Raw genomic sequence first — 27,250 nt, forward strand, 5'->3', positions numbered from 1 at the left:
CCTGCCCCGCCCCTCGCCCCCTCCCCCCGCGGAGGGTGACGGGCGCTTCCCAGCCCGGAGACGCCGCTTCAGCCGCCGCTTCAACCGCTGCCGCTCCGCCGCGGCTCCGCCGCCGCCCGCCCCGGCACCGCGGTGTCCCCGCCGGCCCCCACCCGCCGGCCTCCGCGGCTGGCCCCGTCGCGTCGCCCGGGCTCGTCTCTCTCAGCGGACGTGCGGACCCGGCCATGGCGGACTTTGACGAGATCTACGAGGAGGAGGAAGACGAGGAGCGGGCGCTGGAGGAGCAGCTCCTCAAGTACTCCCCCGACCCGGTGGTAGTGCGCGGCTCCGGCCATGTCACCGTGTAAGGGCCGCGCCGGGGCCTGCGCGGCCGGGGCGGGCGGTGGAGGCCCGGGCGGCGGGCCGGGGGTGTCTGGGTGCCGGGCCGGGGTGCGGCGGGGGCTGGGGGGCAGCCCGAGAGAGCCGAGCCGGCAGTTGCAACCTGGGGTTACTTGGGGAGGCGGGTGGGGAGCATCGGGCTGGTACTGCTCTCCACTCGCCCCTCCCGGCGTCCGTGGGGCTGCGAGAGGGCTGTCCTCGGCCTCGCCGGGCAGCCGGGTTGCAGCCCGGGACTCGCAAGCGGGTGCGAAGCTCTGGCGAGGGGATGAGGAAATGGGGCTGAGTTGGGCTGGGACTGGTAGAGGAATGTAAAGTATTTGTCCAGAGTGATGAGCTGTCAGGAAGTAAGGTGCCTGGTTCCTCCGTATAACAGGTATGTGCCAGCACCTGACCGGCTGGACTGTTGCTTGGTGTTGTTTATGTATCTGATACCCCCTCCCATTTAAGATGGTTTTGCTGATACAGTTCTGAGGACTTTAAGGAAAGAAAAGGTGTCTGTGAGCCAGATAAGTATATGTAAAATCGTGTTGAAGTTGATGCATGTTGTTCCACTGTCTTTGATACATCAGTGATTGAGAGTTTTGTTTTCTGAATGGTGTCCCTGACTATCTAGCAGCAAGTGACCATGACTTAGTGTAGTTCTTCTCAGAGCTGTCACAAATTAGGCTTTCTTTCAGTCAGGCTCACTTACAGAGGTGTAGTGGTTGTCAGTTATGGTATACAGTCTCAGAGGCTGAAATACCAACCTGGAGATGATAAAATGCAGCAGTGCAAACTTTTTTTTTATTCCAGTATTCACTGCTCAGCAGGCTGTTCACTGGGCTTGCAGTAGAAACGTAAAAATTGAAGGTATTGTGCTCTATTGCTTCAAGTCCCATGAACTATACTGATTTTTGGATCCTGACCTGTCTAGAAATACAGGGTTAAATTTAAAGTAGTTTTGTGGAACCTTGGTACATTACTGCTTTGATATTTGATTCACATTAACTAATACTAACAGCTGGGCAGTGCAGTTTGCTTCTTGTTTAAAAAGAGGAAGTCAGATGTGATAGACATGCTTGGAGAGTTGGAAGGACATGGATGGGCAGGATGAGAAAGGCCATGTAAAGCATCAGAAGCGTGAAGCCAGAGTCTTCGGAGTATGACTTGTGCTTATTGTGAACAGAAATTGTTACCACCCAGTGGCTTCTCTAAAAATAAACAGGTAGTCTTAGCCTGTTTCTGGTAAGCAGATTGAAACCACAATTAGGCAGTTGTCAGACTGGCAAATGCAAAAGTGTAGAGAACTGAAAAGGAGGCAAACTCTTGTTTCTGCTCCAGTACTGGCAGGTGAGTTGTGTGAAAAGGTCAAGGCCTGTTAGCAGAATCATGAGGAAGTGTTTCTGTGACTAGTAAATGTGTTGTGGTTGAAGAAGGATGTTTGCCTCATTGATTGTTCATTAATGGTCATTAGCTCATTATTACTTTAAGATCTTCCTTAAAATGTTTGTTCTTTAGGTTTTGGATGAGCAATGAAATATGCATGTGTATCTTCATCTTCATTGAGCACCAAGTGATCTTCATCTGCTTTCATTATTTCCTCAACTGAGAACAGTTCACTAAATAGCATCAGCCACTTCTACCTTTGCACAGCCTCTAACTTCTTTTTGTCATCAATCAAGAGACTTATTAAAAGTTGGATCACTGTCAGAACACTCACTTGGTGGCTTTAAGGAATAGGTCAAGTCCTGTGTATATAATGAGTTTGTCTTGCCTGGTATAAAAGCGTGTATACATTTTGAAGGTCTGACAAAAATTGTCAGCAGTTAAGCAAATACTGAATTGATCTGTCCCTGGCTCTGCAGTTTAAAGAGCTGCTGGCTGCTTCTGCTGTGTGTGTATTTTAACAGAAGCTCCCTTTTCATGATCTATTGTCATCTCTCTGATCTTGCACAGAAGTCATAATGTTGAGTTTGAAATAAGTAATTTCCATGACTACATATTAGTTTCAGGAGGACATTTACTGTTATTTGATTTCATCCAACAGATGATGGGAAGTGCATGAGTGTCCTTTCTAAGCTGAGTAGTTAAAAGCAATTAAAGGAAAGCAGGTAAATACTGTCCAAGTAAAACATTCAAAGGCCTTACCTTTCCAGGGTAGGTGGCTTTTGGTTAGCACGAAGAGTTTCCTTCTTAAACTTACTGTTTGGAGTATGCTGCAGACAGATATAAAGCTTTTTTAAAATATTTTTTTGCATATTCAGTTAAATCTTTTTCACACCAGCAGAACTTAGCTCTGTAGTCAGGAGTAATATTTGACCTGGTTTCTGATAACTTGAGGTGATTGCTCCTGGTGGCAAGAAACTTGAAAGCTGAGAAAATGCATAACTTACACCTGCATTGAAAGTCCAAGGTATTTTATACCTGTTTCTAAAATTGTATTGGGGAGGCAAAAGAGGTACATCATGAGATTGAAATCACAAAGAGAATATTTGTGATAGGTGCCTGATTGTGTTTTTCAGAGAATGTTGTCCTGGGCTTTCCTGTTACTTGACCAGTTGAGGCACATGCGTCTACCAGACTCCATTAGATAGTAATATTGGATTTCTTAGTAGCCTTCTGCAGCATAGTGAGGGAGAGCCATTGTGGTGTGCCAGTGAGTGCCTTTCTGTGCTGTTTGTCATCTTAGCACATTGTGCTGATGCAAGATAACTGTTTGGAGGGGAAAAAGCTCACTAAATATATTTGCACCCAAGTCAGTTTTGTTCGTATTAAACTTGAGTCTGCTTATAAATTTTTGAACCTTACTCTGTATCAGGAACATATGAGTGGAAACCAGACTATGTGAAAACTATGAATGGAAAGTTTTAAGGTTTGTGGAATTTATATTTATTTTGTATGGCTTGTGAATGTGTTGGACATGGGTATGGCTGAGAGCGATGGAAAAGTGGTTTAGTGTCTCTATAAGAGAGGACAGAGGAAGAGCATAATGTATGTCAGGTTTATGTGTTAGGAAGATATGAGCTGCAGGCTGAGAAAAGGTTACAGGTTGACTGTCCCCTATAATGTAAATGTCTGTACTTCGAAGTTTCCATCTCTCACCAGTTCTTTCTCCACTGTACACAAGGATAGGAACTCAACTGAACCTTTCAAGCAGAATCATGTTCAAGAAATGATTTTTCAGGTTGCAGTAAAGTTAAAGTACTTGTGCATAAGGTGAATGTTGAATCAGTTTAAGATGTGATACAGAATGGCAAAGACAGAGTAAGCAGAGAAGAGTACATTTAATTGAAGATAGAGTATTTTACAAAAAAAAATCTAATGCTATATGAGGACATCTGTCTGAGGAAATGCATCTCCAAGATACTGGTTTCCAGGGTTTTAAGACACTTTCTGGTGCTTTTTTGTCAGAGCTTTTACATCTTTACAGTGAACATGTGGCAGTGTTCCATGGAGTTTCTAATATTTTAATTTCCAAATTGCATCATGCAGTTATGAGTGATAATACTGAGATCACATAATTACCAAAGCTTTTAATATATGGAGTCACCCTTTTTTACTACCTGCGTGTGGTGACAAAACTGCAATACGAAAAGCTGAGGATGCTGTTGGTAGCTGGCTGAGTTTCAGTTTTGTTACCCCACTATGTATTAAAGGTTGCTACAAGCCTCAAGCATGGAGTCTTGGTTTCATTTGCTTATAATATCAGGAGTGGCTTTTAGGATCTCCATCAACATTTGCTTGTGTTTGATGAAGCTGTCAGCATTTTAATACTTTTAGGTCATGCCATCACACAAAAAGCCTTGTTTCTGTCCTGCAGATTTTCCAGCCAACCTTCAGCATGAGACTGAGCAGGACTTTCCCTGCAATCACATCTTTTTGTGACGTAACTGAGAGCGGAGAGACTTCCTTCTGCCTTTGCCTTTCCTGCTCATGCTTCAGTGTAAAGGACTTAGTATTCTGGGAAGAGGAACTGCTGACATTGCCTTATCTGCTGGTTTGGAGCTCAGCTTCATTTTAGTTGTTGCAATAAGCAGTGCTCTGGACTGGATTATCCTAGTAGTTGGCCTCTCCCTTATTGCTCAAATTTATGTTTAATTCCATTATTCATAGTAAATGTCTTCTGCATGTTGAAACATCAAGATCACAGATACATGAAGATCATTATTTGAAGAGACATCTCTAGGCACCTGCTGTTGATTTGATGAATTAATTATTTAGTAAAGGGGTGATTAGTTTTGAGACTTCTGGTGGCAACTGTCTTTCTTGAGCTTAGAGGCCTTCTCTGGGCTTGGCTGCTTATGAGATGTATATGGAGGCAAGGGATTTTTTCAGGCTTTGGTTTCCACTTCATCCTATGGACAGTTTTATGTAGTTTAACGCATAGGGCATTACACTTCTTTCTGGCATTTACATAACCTTTGCCTGAGCCCTTGGTTTCACTTAGAATTTTGTGTCAAGAATTTTGTGTAACCACATGACGCTTCTCCTGTCATGTGGTATTCAAAAGCATTTTCAATGGTAGAGGTACTTTTCCAGAAAGCATGGGTTTTCTTTGTTCTGTGCCAGAGTGGTAAACTTGCCATATATTTCTCAGGTGAACAATTTTCATTTGTTACTTGACCAGTTTTGAGAGATGTGTCGGAACTGCAGAGCTAATACTCTAGTTACAAATACCTAAATATACTGGGTAAGTTATGCTTAAGTATGGTCTCTGTGGAGACCTTATTGCAGCCTTTCAATGTATAAAGGCAGCTTATAAGGAAGATGAAGAAAGGCTTTTTACCAGGACCTATAGTGACAGGAAAAGGGGCAGTAAATTTAGGTTGTATGTAAGAAAGACTTTTTTTTTTTTTTTTTTTTTTTTTTTTTTTTTTTTTTTTTTTTTATGATGAGGGTGGAGAGACACTGGAACAGATAGCCCAGAAAAGTTGTGGGTACCCCAGTACTGGATGTGTTGAAGGCCAAGTTGGTTGGGGCTTTGAACAGCCTGAGTGATGGGTGGGTTGGATTAGATGATAATTGATGGTCCCTTCCAACCCAAATCCTTGTGTTTCAGTCAGGGCTTACCTATGATTTCTAGTGCCTTCAGTCAATATTAGGGTGTTGATATATTTACTTTTCCTTGAGACCATATTTCAAAATCACCTACAGCATCAAATTTGTAAACTATTTAGCCCATCTTGCTGTTGCATACTGTGGCAACAGGCTTTGCTACTTATGGGCTGCATGCAAGTACAGCTGTTCCTGGTGTCCTTGTACTCTCTGGCATCTGCAGCTGTGTGAGGTGAGCTATCAGCATCGTCTTGCCTTTAGTGCCTGTTTATCAGGGAACTTGTGTAATCTCTCTTCAAATCTATTGGCACAATCTGGTCATTAATTTCAAGTAGAAACAAATCCAGAATCTTGTGACTTACAGCTTAAAGAAGCACTTTCTTTTATCTGTTTTAAAGCCATCCACTACTAGGTTAAGTGAGTGCCCTCTGTTGTGGGATTTGGTGATCAGTTATTAATTCACCTTATGGCCTGCCCTCTTGAATCTTTGCACTTTGGTCATTAACCCCACTCAGCCTTCTTTTCCAAGTGGTTGTTAGTTTCCTAAGGCAGATGCTTTATTCCCATAATTATATTAGTCTTCCTTCCCTCTTCTTTCTCTTAAATCTGACAAGTCCTTTATGAAATGTGGATGCCAGAACTGCTTGCAAAATTGAGTATGTGGGTATATGAGCACTTCATGGAGAATCAAAACAATTCCCTCTGTGTGTGTTCTTAATCAACTTTCTCTAATCAGCTGCTTCTTCCTTTAATCATCTTCTCTGATTCTTGGTCGTGCCCAGTATTTTATTGCTAATTCTGGTGGCTGTTACTCTCATTGAGCTTGAATTTCAGAGAATCATGAGATCTCTCTCAGGAGCTGTAGGTGACTGTAGGTGAGTGTCACATAAATTTTCCCAAGACTCAGCACCTTTTACCTACACAGAAGCTCGTTGTTGTCTTTAATCCACTGGATCTTTGGAGGTCCTTGCACAGTGGTTCACCATTGGTAGGGCACTTTGTTGCCCATTTGGTACCTTGGAAGAAGTTCTCCATTGACATGCAGATTGTTCAGTTCAGTAAGTAAAAACAGCAGACAGCCCTGAGGAATGCTTAAGTGCTCAATAAACATATTACCAAAGCAAACTATGCCATTAAATTCTTGAACTGTCAAGGCTCAGGTAAGTTTCTCTGCACACAACTGAGCTGTGTGTGTTAGATCCTGCTGCCAATATTCAGATATCGAGCACTTTATTTTATTATTTGTGTTGTTTGTGTATTATCTGATAGTTAGAATGCTTTGCTTTACTTTCAAAAGGTTATTAGTGACGAAATAAATTTTGTGCTGATTGCTGTTCAGCAAATTAGTAGCCAGTTATACAGGTTTATTAATGGCTTTGTTAGATTCTTAATTGGTTTATGAACCCAACCAGCCAACTGTTAAGATAGAAAATTATTTTTCTTATAGTCAAGGTTAAACTGTCTTTAATCTCTAGATCTACTGAAACTGAGAATAGACAGTAATTCCACCTCATCTCAATTTGCTTCATAGCTTTACATTTATAGTTGGTACGTTTCTTTCAAGACAGTTATAATTTAGATCATGTTATGTTAGATAGTATTTTGTGTTCTGAAACTTAAGTGTATTTTTTAATGAATAAACAAGCTGGTATTGATTGAATTTTTATGCTTAGATGAGTTATTTAGCACAACCTGAGTGGAATAGCACTGGATAAGTTTTTCTTCTCTTCATTGGTATTGGTAGAGGAAAGGGGCAATTCAAACTGAGACAATAACTTCCTTCCCCCCCCTCCAAGTACTTCAGTTTTCTTTTCATGCTTGCCACTCTAGCAAGTGATTTTGCTGAGCCTGGGGAAGGGTTAACAGTATCAACAGAACTCTAAGAAGGTAGCCATCTCAGGTGTTATGTCATTGGCAAAGGTGGTTCCATGAATGGTAGATGTGCAGTATTCCTCCCAGGCATCCCCAGGAACATTTTGGTTTCCTGTGGAGACAGGTGATGTCCCAGGTAGTTGCTCCAGACTTCTGGAGTCGGTACCTGGGGAAAACTGTGCATGATGGGGATGGGTCCATACCTCATAGCTCTTCTAGACCTTTCTGGAAGAGGCTATAGACAATATGGATTTCAAACTGTGTACATTTATCTGTTAGGATAATTTAATTAATTACTATTAGTAACAATTATTTTTTCCCAAAATCAATACAGTTGTGATATGAACCCTGAGAACTATGAGATGCTTGCAACTTGTGGAATAAATTGAGGTTATTTAATTTTGGTATGATCTTGTTTTTGCAGGTTTGGACTAAGCAACAAATTTGAAGCAGAATTTCCTTCATCTTTAACTGGAAAGGTGAGTATATGCAAAAAGGAATCTGGAATTAGACAAGATTTTATTACAAAAACAAGAGTTTCAGATGTAAACCATTATAAGAGTAGTAAATTGCACTGCTGTGGTATTAATTGTTTGGGTATTTTTTCCCCTTGTAGGTAGCACCCGAAGAATTTAAAGCCAGCATCAGCAGAGTTAACAGCTGTCTTAAGAAGAACCTTCCAGTTAATGTACGATGGCTACTATGTGGATGCCTTTGCTGCTGCTGCACTTTAGGTTGTAGTATGTGGCCAGTTATCTGCCTCAGTAAAAGAGTAAGTTAAACTGTTCTTTATAATTTTTGATAGTTAAAATCATAGTGAGTTTGTTCTCATTTTGCTCCTACTTCCCACTTTAAAAACTGAATTCATTTAAATCACTTTGATTTCATACATTTTGGTATTAGTTGTCTGTTATACTAGATAAAGTTAAATCAGAAACAGTCAGAACTTTGAGTTTGTAACAATGAGTGATAATACAGCTGAATGTCTCTGCTAGAACCACATACAATACAGCATTTATGTTGAAAGTTACTCCAGTAATAATACTTTGGAATAGCTGCATCTTCTGTGGTGCATTTTTTGGCTTTGTCGGAACTCATCAGTGATTGAGTGGCACTTTGTTGTGAGAATCTTCAGATTCACTGTAGCCCAAATAGCCATACATTTTTTTTAAAAAAGGCAATTTAAAAAAAGATAACTGAATTTTTGTTTTGGGTTTCACTGCTAAGCTGTAGATTAGGAAGATTTTTTTTTTTCTTTTTTTTACATTAACAACTAGAAAGTAGTGTTTTGTTACGTACACTTGGAACTTAGTATATTGTTCACAACAGCAGTGAACAGCAGTTCATTTCAAGTGCCTGTTTTTCATCTCCCCTCAGTGCAGTGTTATGCTACTCTCCCATCCCTTCTGGTTTTCTGTGTAAAAATTGTCTTTGGCTAGTCCTGTTCCAGTGCTTTGCAAGAAGTCTGTGCCTCCCCATCCTTTGCTCTATATTGGTGCTGTTCACCTTTTTATTTCGTGACTTGTGTATGTTCTCCCTATGTAATACTTCTTAATGCTACAACTAGTGCACAGTGTGGTTTGTTATTGAAGTCCTTACTTTGCAAGGCCAGTAAACCAAGGCATTATAAAAAAAAAATAATAAATGTATAGAAGGAACACTGATAGTAACAAAACCTGTACATATTTTTGTAGCATCTTAACTTCCTGTGTTAAGATCTCAATGCCTAGTCCTTTTGAGGGATTACTTAAGACTAGCTTTAACTGTATAGAAAATGAGGTAGAAAAGTCTCCTGGTAATGTTGGAGTCTGTGGAAAAAAACTTTGTCAGGATTACTGTGGCTTGTATCCCAGCTTTGGTTTTAGATCTTTAAGCTCTCACAAACTAGTAGAGCTTCTGTAGGATGACAATATATCCATATCCCAAAGGTCTGTTACAAGAAACTAGAATTTATTTATTGTTTCAACAGATAAGTTGGTGACTCCCTTTTCCGTTTTAGGCCTCACTCTATTTGTTATAAACGCAAGGGAAGTTTGCTTTGCTGCTGTCCATGTTTAGTTTCTAAAGAAGAAAACTTCTGATGCTCTTTAGTCTGACCCATTTTTCTTTCATCATGTGCTGTTGTAGCAGGAAGTGATAGCAGGATGTAGCCTGGTAGTGGCTGATGCCACTCATCTTGAGAATATGATGGTGCTCTTCTGATACCACAAGCCCTCACTTTCTGAACTAATGCCTCTTCATGTATTACCATAAGTCACAAATAATCAACTTTGTATACATTGTTCAGAAAGCCACAAAAGCTTGTCACATCTGGAACCAGAAAACAGAGCTGGAAACTGAGGGAGGAGGTTCTTTGTGGGAACCTGGTGAAGCAACAGTTAGAGTAAGTGGTTCTGTTGAAAGTTGTGTGGGATAGGGGTGAAGGTAAGCTCCCTTTCAAAAGGATAAATCTGGAAAAAATTACATGGATACTCTGTTCAGAGAAGGCTGGAAAGAAGGTGGTAGTTTAAATGTTGCTGTAATATATAGGCTGTGTAAAGATAGAAGAGTCTCAGAAAGAGAATCAATGGCAGGAGCAAGGACAGAAACTTGGGGCTGAATTTCTGAAAGTCAGCCTCGGGTACAGCCCAGACTGTCAGTAAATATTGCATTTTTTCTCTTAGAGCTGGTACCAGGAAGAGTTTAAGGACCTTCATATCTTTTCCTACATTTGAGATTGGGTGACTCAGGCTGAAGCTTGGATGTTCAGCGTTAGTGAAATTGAGGGTAGGCCTCAGCTGCCTCAGCACAGGGTGTGTGTGTGTGGATGGCACTGGACACTGATGGCATTAAACCCTTATGTTTAGGCAGTTTGATTATTCCTCCAGAATGAAAATCCTTTAAGTCAATCTGAAGACTTAAGACCTCATGGCAGCCTCATTTGTGCATGTCTCAACAGCTCAGCAAACTAATGATTGTCTGTCAGATAGAGAACCCAGAACTTGGTGTTGATTTGGCATTTGGGGAGCGTACTGTAGAGAAGACCTGAGTAATTTATGTTCTTTAAGACAAACTGAAATAGACAAGAATGTTTTCCCATACTATTAATTTAAAACCTGGACCTGTCTGGGAAAGATATTTTCCCTAGTAGAAGAGCTAAGAAGAAAAGCTGTAGAATACTTTCAAGGACATATTTGCAAATTCTGGTATAGGAAGGAAGCAGAATTAGTAATGAGTCTATTCAGGGCTACTACTCACAGTAAAGCAGAAAAGCTACTGCCACTTCATTTACTTGAATAGGTATGTGTGGTTTCAACTTTATTCTTTTTTAGACCCAGATCAGGAAAGTTGAATGATTTAAATCCTCTTTATCCCTTTTACTTGGAATTACAAGTTTTATACACTTTAAATCGCAGTTCTGAATCACATCCACAAGCTGGTAAGATTTTCCTTTTATGCAGGACTTCCCATCAGTTTATGTCCAAGTGCTATGACAAGTTCAGGAAACTAATGGTACGTGTTTTCCTAGATGTGGAGAAAGTGAGTGCCAGTGGATAATGTTTATTAGTTGGAGCTGCTGTAAACAAAGCCTGTGCCATCTGAGGTTCCAGTGTGTAATTTGCTCAGTAGATGAGCAAATGTCAAAGTGGAACTATGACAAGAAGGAACTTAATATTCCTAATATTAAGCTTAATAGGAAGCTTATTGATATTCTTCCACTGAAAAATCCCAAACCATTAAATCCATAGGCTATGTTGGCTTGCTGCTAGTGCCACAGTCTTGCCAAGCCATAGTGACTTAACATATTTACTGTGAAGTTATCACTTAGATTTGAACTCTTGTACTGCTCATCTCTGACTTTACTGTGTCTTGGAAAAGAGTTGTGTTGATTAGATGATCTTCCATGCTTTGATGTATTCAGATCTTCTTTTTCTGGCCAGACTCCAGGCATAGGTCTAGTCACAATAGTCAGGATGCACTTCTTGAGGAAGAAGGGATCCAGGATGACATGTGCCTTTTTTTCCCTTTAGTTCTTAGATGTGAAGAATTCTTTTCCACAGACGCTTGTAATGTAAAACAATTATAACAAATGAGCCATAAAGAAAAGGTTACTTGTTTTACAGTAACTGCACTTGTCTGAGAAGTATTGCTCAGAGAGCTTTGCCAACTCAGCCCTATCCTAAGTGATTCAAGGTGAAAGAACAGTGACTTGGAACTGGCCTTGTTACATCCTTTGCTGCAGTGATCACAAAAGACTCCCGAAAGCACGGAATTAGAGTTTGATTTCTGAAAGCAGGATGGGGATGTTCCCATGTAGAACTGAAACTGATCTAGAACATGTTTTAATTGCACAATAAAACTGTACTGCCTTCATTTTTTCCCTTTTCTACAGAAATAGAAGACTAACAAATTTGTTTTGTTGAATTGCGTGTACAGTGACCTAACAAGTGGGAGCATCTATCGAATTAAGGAATTTTTTAGATGAAGCAACAGGTTCAGCTATTCAGTTGCTTACTTTTAATACAGAGAGTATTTTTTTCTCAGAATGACCAGTTAAGGAATTCCTGTTTTAATGAGGAATCAATCTACCATGGTCTTAAATAGCTGGTATGTATCACAGGTTTTTTTTCTCAAAAAGTTTAAGGGTAACTGGCTCAACAACAGAGTTCAGAGGGTAGTGATCAGCAGCATAGTCAAGTTGGAGGCCAGTGGTGCTTCCCAGGGATCAATACTAGGTTCAGTTTTGCTCAGCATTTTCTTCAACAGTCTGAATGAGGGGATAGAGTGTACCCAAGTTTGCTGATGATGAAACTGTGAGAGGTGGCTGATACACCAGGAGGCTGTACTGCTGTCCAACGAGATCTAGACAGGCTAGAGAACTGGGCAAAGGTGAACCTCATGAAGTTCAATAAGGACAAGTGTAGAGTCCTCCATCTGGGTAGGAATAACACCAGGCACCAGTACAGATTAGGGGATGTCCTGCTGGGATGAAGCTCCATTGGGAAAGACCTTGGAGTCCTAGTGGACAGTAAATTCTCCCTGGGTCAGCAATGTGCCCTTGTGGCCAAGAGGGCCAGTGGTATCCTTGGGTGCATCAGGAAGAGTGTGTCCAGCAGATGTAGGGAGGTTCTTCTTCCCCTCTACTCTTACCTGGTGAGACCACACCTGGAATACTGTATCCAGTTTTGGGCTCCCCAGTTCAAGACAGACAGGGATCTACTGGAGAGTCCAACAGAGAAGTATGAGAATGATGAAGGGACTTGAACATCTTCCTGTGGAGAAAGACTGAGAGAACTGGGGCTGTTTAGCCTTGAGAAAAGAAGGCTAAGAGGCAATCTTATTAATGTCTATAAATATCTGAGGGGTGTGTTTCAAAAGGATGAGGCCAATCTCTTTTCAGTGGTGCCCAGGACAAGGAATAATGGGTTTAAGCTAGAATGTAGTAAGTTTCACCTCAGCAAGAGAGGAAACTTCTTTTCTATGAGGGTGGTGAAGCACTGGCACAGGCTGCCCAGAGAGGTTGTGGAGTCTCCTCTGGAGCTTTGGCAGAGTTGGACTAGATGATCTCCAGAGGTCCCTTCTAACACATAACATTCTGTGATTGTGTAGACAAAATGAAAACTACAGCTTCAGAGTGATGTATTAAAATAGTTCTTTTTCTCTGTATTCTTACTGCCTTTTATTGATTTTTAAAATTCTAACATGAGAATGTTACCACAACTGTAAATGATTTTTGAAATTACAATTATTGAAAGTTTGTGTATAATGGGAATATATGCATATTTTTGTGCAGTAAGAAACAAATTATGGGTTTGTTTCCTTAAATCAGCAGGTGCTTCTGACTAGGAATTTATGAAGTCACAGACATTTGTAAGCTTAATTGTAAATTGTATCACTTTAATGCATTTACCTGCAATGAAAGCTTTCCCTTCACTCTATTTTTCAGAGCTTTGTTCAATACTAGTTTTAGAAGTTTTTGTATGGCATTTTTTCCTCTTTTGCATTGAGGTATTTGGGAAAAAGTCTGTTACTCTTCATCGGTAGAACAAGTGTTTAATGTGATCTAATATCTTATTGCCTCTCCTTTTATGAAGTCATGATTTGATTTTAATGAATAAAAGCTGCAAGAAAATTACAGGAAATATAGCCCCTAGTTTGCAGCTCTAGGTTGTCAATGATCATCAGCAGTTTTACTCATAGATTGTACCATCCTTTCTGGGACAAGCTCCAGATTGTAGAAATGAACAGTAAGTCTTTAAGTTATTAAAATAAAAAGAATGACATAGTGAATTATAATTTAAAAAGCACTACAGGCTGAGGTGCCCATTTGAAGCCACTTTTTCAAATGAGTTGACACTCATTTTCAGTATTAACTAAATGCTGTAGTTCCTGACATGTAAATAGGATAAATAATTTCAACAGAAATGGTAACAATGGGAGCTACCAGAGAATTGCAGTACCACTAGATTTCTTAAAAGCTGGTATTGTACATGCAAATTGCATGGTTCAGAAGGTTCATGGGCAATCTCTTAAAATGAATAGAATGAGATATTTAAGAGCGATCTGTACTAATACTTTCAAGAACTACTTGTTTGTTTGTGAATTCAAAAAGAGCTGATGAATGCTGCTTAAGCCTCATCATTAGCTGTCACTCACATGGGAGTTTACATCTTCAGAGTGCTGTATTAACAGAAACTAATTAGAACTTCCAAAGTATCGATTAAATTAAGTATGTGGTGAAGGAGATGGAATGAATTTTCTTAAATACAGTAGTCTTGCTGGTAAGTGGATGATAGTGATGCTAAGATACATAAGCTCAGTTTATTGAAGCTGTGAATAAATTGCATTTCTTTTCAAGACTAAAGGAAAGAAGTACTTTCTCCTCTGCCTATCTGGCAGGCACGTGGCAATGGAGATGCTAATATCATAATGCTTTTCCAAGCAGTTTCTCAAGCCAAATGCATAAGACTGAGGATGCCTTGGTTTTGAAGTCTTCATTTTGACAATTTACAATGTAATTCACATTGGAAGATTCTTTAGAATTGTGATGTACTTAGGTTTATCCTAACCCAAACAAGTGAACTTTGTTTGCTCTTCTAAAGTAGAGCTTATGTATCAGCTATACATTATTGATCATTCTCTTCAGATACATTCAGAGGTCTTTAAAATAATCTCTTCTTTTACTATTAACTATGAAATTAAAACTTTAAAAGAATCAGAAGACCTGGCAATCAAAAGATTGACACCTGGTATATTTGTCTTTAAAAATTGTTCACTGTACTTTCGGTCAGAAAAGTCACTAAATCTTCCACATACTGAACTTCAAGTGGCAAAGCTTTTAGAACACTAAAAATGTGAAATAATCATGTGTGTAGCTCTGTGATTATAATTATTATTTTCTGTTTCTGCACTCTGTAAGGTTTTATCAGGTTTTCATGTGAAAGGGTGGAATAGTGAGTTGGTGCCTGGCAAGGTGTTGGGAGCAGATAAGTCTTTGTCTTAACTTGCAAACCTACTGGCAGGGTGTGATAGGGCAATAAGATTTGCATGAAGAATAAGTATACGTAAATAGCAAAATATTATTTTTTCTATAGGTCTAATGCACATACTTTGGTATTTCAAAAATATGTATTTTAAAGTAAAATTTGTAATAATAGCATTCACATTACACTTAAATTCAGCATATATCTTTGGTTTCTGTAGTGAATTTCTAATTGTTATTTAAAATGTAATTGCATTTGTAATTAGAATGATATATCTGAACATTCTAACATTAATCAAAATAATCCATGTAGGATTATCACTTCTAAATTATAATGCCTTTTGCATTGTGATGGCTGCAGTGTATAGAGGAAGCCATAGGTCATCCAGTGGTTTGGTTTAAATACTGCTTTTGCTTTTACATCCAATTTGACATGTTTCTCAAAAAAAAAAAAAAAAAAAAAAAAGCTAGTTGAAATTTCCATAGAGCTGTTTTGAAAGAGCATCTTAAAAATTGTCTAGCTAGTTGTCAGATTTGGAAAATACAGGTTAGGAAGGGTCATTTTTTAGGATCCTGTCTTCAGCAGCTTATAAATTAAGCCAAAGAGAGATCATCTGCAAACACTGAGGAATTAATTAGAGTGCAAAATTATCTGAAATTCATATTATTAAATTAAGTAGAAAGCACTTACTGAACAATAGTTTTCTAGACTGTGTTATTTTAAACCAAGCATAAAACTAGAGTGTGCTGCTTGCAAGTGTGAGGTGGTGACACTTCTGTGTCTCTTCTCTGCTTTTCCCTGAAGCAGTCTTGCTCTGGGATATATTCAGTTTTTCACTGTATTATACAAACCAGGGTATTTTTCTAAGTTGGTTAACAAGATACAGGACTCATGATTCTGGAATTTTCTGGTTCAATCCAAGGTAGGCAAGACACTGCAGAAGCTGTTCCTATCAGAGGGATCATTCTCTTCAGCATGCACACAAGTGAAGCATTGGATTTTACAGGGCCTGCTAGAATTTATTTTGTTACCTTGTGCTGCCTTTCAGTCTTTCTGGCCATGTAGCTTCTCTTCCATCCTTGTCCCCTGCCTTTAGACACCTAACAGCAGGAGTCAGATGCTTCCTGCATTCTAATAAATGAAACCTGGGAGCATTCCTAGGAATTGGCACTTTATAATTTGTACTGTTGAAGAGGTCCCTGGCAGGCTCTGGGTCTGTATTGTGTAACCATTCCAAGGCATTATCAGAATGCTTCATGCACCCTGAGTGGCTTGGAGGTTATGAAAACTACTGATACAGATGTAAGCTGTTCCCTGCCAGCTGGCTTCAAGTGAATGGGAATGTTTCTGGGCACAGTTTCATTTCCTAATAGAGATGTAACCTGAGATTTTTTAGTTTCTCCACCTGCACTGGCTTTGGCAAGCTACCAGATAGTATGGAAATAATGGATGGAGACCCGAATTAACATCTCTGCAACCTCAAAAGAGAAGGTTAAGGAGGTGGAATTTTATTCACATTCATTTTATAATTTCCCTCAATGGATAACACCAGATGAGTTACTCAGTGGAGATTCTGTCCTATTTTCATCCCTGTTATGTTTGATACCATCTTATGGATTTGTTTTCTGTGGTCCTTTCTGTGAGAATGTTGTTCAGCAGGAGGATTGGGTTAAGAGTTAAAAATCTTTATTTACAAATTCAAGTAACAACATTAGGTTTAATCCAGGTGTTTCATGGATGCCTTCAACATCTGTCTGCCTGTGAAATATGGTTTTCATCTCAGGCTTTCTCAAGGGAAGTATGTTAACTTTGCCACTGTCAAGGCCATTTTTTCTACAAGGCTTCTCCATAGTATGAAGTTTCCACAACTATTAGCTCCAGTCTCTGTCATTTCATCACAGAAAATAGCTAGATACACTTATTTGGTGACTTATCTCTTACAGGACAGCTAAAATACCAGTGACCTTGAGTCTTTTGTCTGTTTGAGATGATATTTATCTTAAGATGTTTAATCAACTTTTGGAACTTCCTGTGATAACTTCTCTCTGCAACATGTTTCTACTTTGAAAAATACTCTTCCGGAATCTACCAGTTAATAAGTTGTTCTCCATTGTACTCACCAACTACAAGATGTTCTCCGTTGTGCTCCCGGATAATGTAAATGGGGTGTATGTTTCTGTACACCTCCATTCTTCTCAGACTTCATGGCTTTAGGGCTTTCCTAAATAGTCCAGAAGTTTGAGAATCCAAGGTAGCCTAGAGTCTGAGTAATTGTCTTTGACTTAGATAATAAAAACTTGTTACATGCAGCAATGACAAGTAATGCTGCTCTCCTCTTTGTATCAGCAGACAATTTGGTGGAAGAGATCTTTCCAGATCTGTTTAATTTGTTATGTTTTAAATTTATCTCTGTAAGTGCCACCCAGAGTTGAGACCTGTAAAAATTAGGTCAGTTTATGTGTCATGTGAAGAGATGGGACAATATCTTCAAGGCTGTCTTTCAGAACAGGAAGTTTCTTTAACAGAAGTGAATTTGCTGATGTCAGTTATTCTGCTGTGGAATTCTGCTGGATATATTTCTCATTGCTTGATCAGGAGCTTTGGTCTGGGCTCTCTTTCTGCCTGGAATCATCTGTAAGATAAGACACGGCAGGCAGTTGTTTCAAGATCATACAAAAAGCACCAGAATGCTACTTTTATTTCCAGATATTCTAAAGTCTGCAATGTGGTTTTTACTCACTTGCATGGGTGCTGCAATGGCTTCTGGGTTGAGCTCTCTTACAATAGTCTCAACTAAGAAATACCCTACTTACTAATAGGAAAGAAGATGCAAGATACACTGCTGTGATTGAACGACACCTTCTCAAATTGCTGTATGTGCTGAAGCAGATATTCCAGGATGTCGGGATCTGAAATAAACTCAGGTTTCACCTTTGTCATCTTTGCCCTTCACAAACTGAGAATTCCTGTGTAAGATGGGTATCTTACCAAGTTACAGTTTCTAAAGGGTTCATTTGTAGTACAGTATTCAAGGTGGGGACTTTCTCAGCACAGATGAAGATATATGTAATCAGTCAGTCATGTTCCAGGAACAGCTTTGGCATTTTATGGCACCAATATGGGCCTCCAAATTGATTTGGGCAATGTTTTGGCATGCTGAAAGTGAGCATACAGGTGTGTGACTCAGTTATCTTCTAACTTTGAATGTTTGTGCTGATAACTATAGTACTTGGGTATAATTTTTGTAGTCGGGTGTATCTTTGTTTGAAGAATGAACATAAATTCCTGCTTCCATTGTTTTTCTCTTTGAGCGGGGATGGTGTAGCTCAGACCCCTGATAGGATCCTTCACCTTTGTTCCATGGATTGTATTGCAAATTCTGGCCATATGACAATCGACTAAAATCTGCTTAAATTGGTCTCCTTGTATTTTGAAAATTGAGCATAATGTATATTTTTTCAGGGCAGCATTCAATATTATTAATATTAGATTGTATTTTTTTTAATATGAAGTAATTTGAAAATCTCTGTGTAGTGCTTACTGGACTAATGTTGAACTACATTTACATATGATTTGGAGATTTTAGGTGAGAAGTCAAAGATCAAATGCTTGCAGCAGCAGATTCTGCAGTTGTCCCTAGTCAGCTACAAATAAAACTGATAGTGGATGTTGTTACTGGCCATGTTGTTTCCCTGCTTAAAGACAAAGGGAGGTGCTCAAATTAGTACCATTTGGGAGTGATATAAGATCCTCTTGTTTAATATTGTAGCAGTCATTCACTGGCTTACAGCAGGAGATGAGGGGCTTTGCCCCATTCCCCTGTTGCAGGTCATGCACTGCAAGTGGGGGCCCTGGAGCTGTGCAGCCTCCCAGTCCAGAGCATAAACACATCTGGAAGTGTAGGGTAACTTCACTGGATGCTGTGAAGACATGACAGATCTTATAGCTGGTAATGCAGGTAACACACTATTTGAATTCAATACTGACTTGTTTCTGCATAAAAAGTTTATATATAAGTTTTGGGTATTTTTCTTCTTCCGTGTTTAAGGGCAAAATTTAATTTTACTCATTTTGGAGCAGTAACCGTTGTTGAAAGTGTATTCTGAGTTGAGCCCCTTTGGTAGTCCGATTTTTCAAAAGACAGTGTCAAACATTAGCATTGTTAAAGAATCAGTTATTTTACAGGACTGTTTCATTAAACATTGCATCTAGACAGTTGATTGAAGAGTCTTGTTTCACAAAAATTCTGTGGATAACGGTAAAGAGTATCTGCTTTTTTCACAAAGTATGTTACAAAGCATGCTTTCTTAGCAGTGGTGTGCTAAAAAGTGTACTTGAAGTTGTAGCTTTGCTCAAATATCGGATTTGTTTTTTAAGAAAAAAATTTAAAAGCTGGATTAAAGCTAGTATTAAATCTTCCTAATAAGCAAGTCTCTCTTCCACTTAATTTGTGCTTTTATTGTGGCTAACAAATAATTTGCTGCATGGGTTTTTCTGTACACCATTGATAGAATATATAAGCTTGTCATCCTAGTGTGCTGGAAATGCTACACTCAAATCAAGTGTTCCTTTCTGGTTTTGTATATCCTCACCTGCTCCTCACTGTAAATCATTGAGATGTCAAGAGCAGTGATTAATTAAGCTGCACGTGCAAGTGCTTTTTTTCACCTGTCAAGTAGGAAGAAAACTTGCTATAGTGAATTGTGTGATGCTGTTTAATTAATTTCTTTTTATTCCAAGCTCTGAGGTTTACAGAAATATTTTTACAGCCTGATGTTCATTAACGTTTCTGTATTGGTAATACGGCGTGATTTGGGAGCTATGATTATCCCAAATTATATTACAGGAAGGATTGTATTTAAGGCTCTGCAAACATAAATAATCATGGTCTCGAGGCTGCATGTGTTTTTTATCGTATGCTAGCCAAATGAATTCAAACTGGCTTCTTATTTAAATAAACCAATTAATAGTACATAACTACCTATCAATTTCTTATTTATGTGTATGTATTATATATGTAATTTTATTGGAATTCGAAAAGCTTGGATGTTTTTCACACTCTTTGGGGCGAACAATGAAATTAAATTGTATAGTGATCTTAATCTATTATTAAAAGGTCCTGGAAAGGAAGATTACAAGGTAGATTCAGGTTTTGAATCGGTTTTGCCATTGGTTTAGCAGCGGGTGGGCAGGCAGATGCCTGCTCAGAGTAGAACCTATTGCCATTTTTCACCATTGATAGAGTAGCCTTTCAGAGTCAATGAGCTCTGTCAATGTGAGCTTGTCAAGGCTACAACTTCATAGACCTGAGAGGCGGTTTGAGAGGTCAGCCCTTTTCAGGTTTGCTGTGATGCAAATGAACTTTAATGCTTAAACAACTATTGGAATTTTTATGTCTGCTCCTTGTTCTTTTTTCTTCACAAAGTCATTGACGAGACATTCAGTGCTTTTTAAATTGGAAGTTGCATTGTGCTAAAGACCTAGTACAGATTTACGGAGGGCTGAAAGCAGTTAGATCATGTTCTTTTCATGGTGCGATTAGAATCAAATCGATTTCCCTACAGCCTTCAGCATTCAGATGGCAATTTTAACAAAGCTTGGGGGCTAGACAAGGGACAAAACGACTGAACTGAATGTTAATTACACTCTGCAGCCTTATTTTCTTTTGATTTGGAGCTGACTGGCAACTAAATTAACAAAAGTGTGACCATAACTGCTGCCCTATTTTCATTTAAAAGGAGAGCAGACTCTAAAAGGCTATCTTTACAAAGAAACAAGTGAGGTCTAGTGATTATTGTTAAAGGGCACTGTCTTTAAAAACATAATAATAACAATAACCCCGAAAATATTCAATTCCCAGTTGATGTGATAAATTAGTCACTGGCACATCCACCTTCTGATAATTCCTTGACTTGTGCTTTTCAAAATAAAACATAATAAAAATTCAGTGTAATGATTACTCATAGATAGCAATGATCTAATTTTTAATCATGTGACCACAATACATGCTTAGCTGTGTTTCCCCACAACTGCTTTGCTATTAGGCTAGACAGAAACTGGTATTTGAAAACCAAGATGTTAATATTTGGTGGGAAATGAATAATTTGTTGTCTAATTTTTGTTTTACTAAAGACATTCTTGTTCGTCATTACGGCATTTAGTTTGATTTGTTAAGGTTCATTTACAGTACTTGTGTTTTGTAGTAATAACAGCAAGATGCTTTCTCATCCCTTCCCCTCACCCCTCTCTGCCTTGTAAGGAAGCTGCAGCTGCACTAAGTTGTATTTGATCCTTGTCATTGCTCTGCCTTTCTGCACCTGCAGCTCTGTTGGTCTCATCTTAACACCTGGCACCATGAATTATCCCCTTTTTATTCCTAGTCAGTAGCAAATCCCATTTAGAGCTAAGCAGTATATATTCTGGCAGTCAAATGACCATAAATGTCAGAATGTGTTTCTCAAAAATAAGTATAGCTGAATAATTTTATTCAAAATGCTGTGAAACTTTACAGCACAGAACATCCTTCAATACCAGCATGCATAATCCTAAAAAGCTGTGCAGTACAACGTTTAGGATTATTTGTCTTAAGAGTCAAATGCGGACAACATAGGCAATAAAACTTTGCTCTAGAATCCTAAATATTTGGTTTGTTCTTTATACAAGAGATAAAAATTCTTTATCACAGAATTAGTAATATTCATTTGTGCAGTTTACTGTAGCTCCCTGCATTTGGTTTTCAGTCTGTAAAATCTGGATGTGTATTAACAAAATTTTCTCTAGAGTACTGGATACTTGTACTTCACCTCCAGCTTTGCAAAATAGTTCACGATATTTGTCAGTTTAGACCCTCTTGGAAGCAGTGCATTAGGACCACTGATACTGAAGGAGTAGTGTTGCTGATTTTGCACTTAGAACACTTCAAAATTTATGTGGTTTTAAAATAACGTGCTTTCTGGTTGTCACAGCAGTTACATGTGAACAGTTTTTGTTCCAAAATAGTTGCAGATAGCTATTTTTTTGTCATAAAAGTTGCTTCTGTTCTAGTTACTATTTAATACCAGCGAAGTTTTGATAGTACTGCAGACCACCCTGTACTCAGTCACTGTCCTGTACCTCTCTCCTTTTCACACAAAAGCAGCTGCAAACCAAAGTTTTTCTAAAACCAGTCAAGAGTAAAATTCTTTCTCATTTGTCTTCCAGACACGAAGATCGATTGAGAAGTTATTAGAATGGGAAAACAATAGGTTATACCACAAGGTGAGTGCCGCAGGGAGCAGCTTCGTACTGTTGGAGTTTGAATTGCACAGTATGGAAACAGATGCTTTTGTTGAACGAAAAATATGAAAGGTGGACAAATGGGCTAGTCTGTGTGCTGCAATAAAATAACAGCTCGTTTTTCTTCTTTTTCTTTCCTCCTTGTCTAGCTGTGCTTGCATTGGAGACTAAGCAAAAGGAAATGTGAAACGAATAACATGATGGAATATGTAAGTTAAAGGGCTGTTTTGTGAGTTTCTCTATTAAATGATCATTTATTTTGCTTCTGATCTTATTCTTTTCATGATTATTAATCAGTAAAGGTGTCAGGAGCTTAATCGCCTGAGTGCAAGGATTTTCTACGGTTCACAGATGCATGGTTTCATGTGCAGGACTGATTTATAAAGTTATGAATGACTTGAAAACAAGGCTTCACTGTGTTCTGAAAAATAATAAATTAATTGCCAAGATAAAATAGCTTGAACATGTGCTGATGGAGTGTGAAATTTTAGATGCTGTATAGAGAATAACCACAACTTTGGTTACGCAGCAAGTCAGATATAGCTGTTGTATATAATGCTAATCAAGGCTAAAAGTATGGATGAAGACCTTTCAACTAAACTGTTGGAGCTTAAGAAACCTTTACCCTTTCTAGGTTTTAACTACCCCTTGCCTCAACTGTCTTGAAAGTATCTTTATCTCCAGTTAGTGCCACTAAAATATTTTTACGTCAGTCCCTGGAGTTTTAACTTAGTTCAGTTTTTGGCTGAGAATCTGTGAGACCTTCTTGGAAATACACAGTGGAACATTTATGCATTTTAAAATGAGTGACATCCAATGTGGAATTTTAGTTTGTTTAGCCTGCAACCTTCTTGCTCTTTTTTGGTGATGTTTGTATTTCCATTTCCACGTATCTTGGAGATAAACAGAATAGAATGGAATTAAGCTGCTAACATGAGTATTTGCATAATTTCCTTTAATGCTCGAGCAAGTAGGCAATAGGAAGGTTTAGCTTTTTAAAAACAAAGATTAACCTTTCAGAAATATCTGCTGTATTAGTTAACTTATCTGTGATTTTTGCTTACGTGGTACTTTGCTCTTTGAAACAATGAAGCTATCATTCATATAAAGTTTTAAAAGTGATTATATAGTTGGAGATTACATTAAAAGAATATTTTTCTTTTAGTCTTCCACTTTTTTTCTGTTTCTACATTAGAACTTATTTTTAGCCCTGAAAAATAAGATCTTTAAAATGTGTTTTTTACAGGGCAGCTCTGTTCAGTTCACTGAACAAGTAGACTTTTTGTAACATCTATTCAATTTTTTTTTTTTGCTGTAGATGTATGAGATGTAAATGAAAATTGAATAAAGAAAACTGTGTAAAGAAGCTTTAGTTATATAAATATTTTATTCTTTCACTGTAAATTTTGGTTTTGTACAGGAAAATGTGGTCATGTCAATCTTTTTGCAGAATCAATTTAATTGTAAATAATTTGTAAATGCTATGGCCAAGCAGCATTTACAAATGAACATTCGTTTTAATAAATAAAATTTAAAATAAGTTGACCTGATTACATTAATAATATGTAAGCATGAGCATATAGTTTTACAAGATAAAGATGGAATTATTTTGTTTTTTCAATTTGTGAAAAGTCTAATATATTCTCTCTGGATATATTTAATGAGAATTTGTACAAAACATCTCTGTACCATTTTCTCATTTTTGGTGAACTGATTTGCTAGTCTCATAAAAAACTGCCCTTAATGCTGTGTTTGATTTAATTTAAAATAATAAACACCCTCAATTTTTTTTTTCAAAGTTGGTGATTTAAATTATACAGACTCTTGAACTGCAGACTTGGTGCATTGCCAACTTGAGGTTCTAAATTCACTGCTGTAGATGCTAGGTTAACTAAATAATTAAATTAGAGACAAGGTAGTCTTACACCTTTGGCATAAGCACAGTGTTCAAACTTGACCTGTTGCTCCCTTTTTGAAACCCTGCAGTAATATTGGAAAACTTGGGATCTCTGAGGCATCTAGTGGTTGTCTCCAATGGGTTTTGAGCAGTTTGCATCACTTCTGAAAATAAGGCTCTTCTAAATATCTTTAAAAATAAACTTACACACCTAATTTTAGATATTCATTCTTTAAAAAATGTTTGCCTTAGAAATAAAATCGTTCTTTTCTGATGTTCATTATGCTGTCAGAGATAGAAGTGTTTCCTCTGAGCCAAGTTGCCTTTTTCTTTACAATCAAAAGCATTTAGAATTTTTAAAAAAACTTTTTAGAAAGACAAGAGCCCCTTACAAGCCATGGTTATGTTACCAAGTGCATTTATTTGTTTGTTAGTGCAGTCATGCTGCTGTATTATGACTTATCTTCCTGAAAAAAGAAAATACACAAGTAAACATTTAAGTTTAGCTTTCTGTTTAAAATTGGATTCATGCTTGGACTGTATTCTTGAGTGTAACCCTACTATGTGTACATAGCTTAGAGACAGAGTTTAAATTTGAATCATACCATAAGGATAAGCAGGCAAAGGCATTAGTCAGGTTTTTGCTGACTACTTGCAGATTTGTTAGATATGGGAACTTTGCAAAGCTTGATACAGATTTCTGTACTAGTTTAGAACTATGTAATTTAGAATCATGTGTTAAGTGGAAACAGTTTTTGAAGGGAATTGCATATGTTAATTGTGAATTAACTTTGCATGCACTGTGTATTCTATTTTCTTTAAATAAATACCTTTATCTTTTTCATAATATTTTTGTAATGAAGTAAACGAATTATGTTAAAGAACAATGATGTAGAATTTTGGTTTACTTTGTTTAAATGTGTTACGCATTGGTAGGCAAACTTTTATAATTGAATTCGATTTGTTAAGAGTGTTGGTTTTCTAAGCCAAAACATTTATATCAAGCCTGACTTTTTTAACAGTTTCCTAACTTAGAAAAGCCCTGTGATTGTTGATTGTCATCACTTACACGATGTACACGTGAATTATCATTGTGATAGATAATAGGATTGCTGCCATCTTTCATTTAATGTATATTGTTTTCTTTTTATGCAGGTCATCCTTATAGAATTTTTACCAAAGACACCGATTTTTCGACCAGATTAGCATTTGATTTATTTATAGAGACTTATTCAAGTATGTTGTCTTTCCAATGGTGCCTTGCTTGGTGCTCTTCTGGTGGTGACATAGCATTGGTTCTACGGAATCTTGTGGTGTTTTCATTCTTTTTTGTTTTGTTGGGGTTCTTTTGTTTTGTTTAAATGTTTATTTTGTTGGGGTTTTTTTGTTAAATAAGAGCATGTTCCAAGTGCATTTGGTCAAACTCTGCGAAGTCATTTCACACAAATGTTAATTACTACTTAAGTTATTGTTACTTTTACTACTTCTGTTTATTAATGTATCTTAATTTTCAAAGAGTCTTTTGTATGTGTGCGCGCGTGTGTGTACATATATAATATTACTAAATACACAGCTGAAAATGGTATACAAGTGAGCAGGTTATTTTTTTTTATCTCAAAATGACAACTGATTGACTGTATGTTGTGTAAGTCCTTTTAATCATTCAACTACATGCTGGAGTACCTTCTAAGATCTTCCTAAATTTCTGTCATTGTAAATATTTTTATTTCTTTTTGGAATATTGGCTAGCCTCTTCCAACAAAAGAAGAAGATAAAGTTTATTTTGAAACCATGCTTTCTGGAAACCAAATATTGCGTTAGTAGAAATCTCTTTGCTTTTCAAGAAGAAAACCTGTCAGCTGGTCCTGAAAAAGTTCTAATTTAAAGGGTAAAGAAAAAAAAAAAAAGCACCAAAATAGGATTATTTTATTCAGACTAGGAAAATGACAGAAAGAATTGCATGCATCTGGTTAGTAGAACTCAAGATTGCAAATATATATTAGTATTGCAGTTTATAATATAGCTGTTTTTATTCAGGCTAATGCCATATATCAGCTTCATTCCTACTGTTTACCAGATCCTGTACACAAGGGTGCAGAAGGACTTTTCTTTTTTTAAAAAACTTATTGTCCAAGAGGACCTTTCAGGGTTGTTTTCTTTGTTTTAAAGAAGCCACACAAGGAGAATAAAGATATTGAAGAAATATTCAGTACAGTTCTAGGTGCAAATGCTGTGTAGTAAAAATAATCAAAGCACTGGGAAGCAGTGTAAATTGAAATGCATTAACTATTTATTGCACCCTTGCTTCTGCTCAATTTCGTTTACAAAGCTTTTTTTCTGCACAAGTTCAATACTTTTTTTTTTTTTTTACTGGATATACAATGTATGGTGGGGTCAGGCCAGTTCTATTTTGTTGTACATATCTTCACACATAGTTACTTTTTTTATTATTTGCAACTCAGTCATATTTTAAACTTTGCTTTAGGTATCTAAAATTACTGTACATGAACATTATTGTAAGTTAAAACATGTTCCTTGTACAGTTGTGGTAGCAAGCAATAATGTGAATATATGAAAAAAACAGATATACTCTGCTTAATATTTGTATGAACTAAAAGAATACCACTACAAGAATAATCTTCTCTTTTTAATCTTTTAAATACAAGTTTTATTTCAAGGTAATATATTACAGGTACCTTGATGCTGTGAACTATTTTTCTATGTCTTCAAAATATTTATTCTCTGTAAAATATTCTCTAGTGAGTATTATATTCCCAAATTGTTGATAGTGGGAGTCATCTAGAAAGTTTTAAGTTTTCTTAAATTCAAACCTTCTGTATCTGTTCCCAAAACTCCTCCTTTGCTCAGCTTTTGTCTGTGGATTCCTGCTGTTTACTTTGAAAATAGCTCAGCTTTGCTTTTCATACAAGCCTACAAGTGTGTTTCTTTGAATTGATGAAATATGATTTTTAATTAAAAAACAGTTGTGTGCTGCCTCAGTCTTCCGGGTCCCACAGCAGTTTCTGTTCAAGGTGACAGGTCAAAAACTTTTGACAAAAAAAAAATTCAGTTTCTTCTGCAATACAGATCTGGTTCTGCAGCACTCCTCCTCTTACCCAGAAGTATCAGTTGTAACTTTGGACCTGCTACACCGTGTGGGGGAGGTCAGAAGCCTAAAGCTGATGACAGCTGAGGTTGTGGAGGCTGGAGGTGCAAGGGAGAGGTTGGAATTGAACAGAAATGTTAACTGGTGATAAATACTGATGCCCAGACATACGTGTTGATTTCTTCAAGTGTCAGTTTTCAATAAAATGAATATTGAATTATACAA

The 27,250-nt window shown here is 37.7% G+C and overlaps 1 protein-coding gene across 2 annotated transcripts; it reads left to right on the plus strand.

The window, feature by feature from the left end:
• On the plus strand, positions 1–27,250 carry CHIC2 (cysteine rich hydrophobic domain 2). Of its 2 annotated transcripts, none has more exons than XM_071743527.1 (6): positions 1–343; positions 7,709–7,763; positions 7,901–8,056; positions 21,948–22,004; positions 22,172–22,231; positions 25,075–27,250. In XM_071743527.1, the coding sequence occupies exons 1-6, from the start codon at positions 225–227 to the stop codon at positions 25,123–25,125; spliced, it is 498 nt and encodes a 165-aa protein (XP_071599628.1). In that variant the 5' UTR covers positions 1–224; the 3' UTR covers positions 25,126–27,250. The 2 variants fall into 2 exon arrangements, with proteins under 2 accessions (XP_071599628.1, XP_071599627.1); XM_071743526.1 differs by lacking the exon at positions 1–343 and adding an exon at positions 612–751 and having other exon boundaries at positions 25,075–26,918.

This window comes from Heliangelus exortis, chromosome 4, assembly GCF_036169615.1.
Source record: "Heliangelus exortis chromosome 4, bHelExo1.hap1, whole genome shotgun sequence".
Lineage (NCBI taxonomy): Eukaryota > Metazoa > Chordata > Aves > Apodiformes > Trochilidae > Heliangelus > Heliangelus exortis.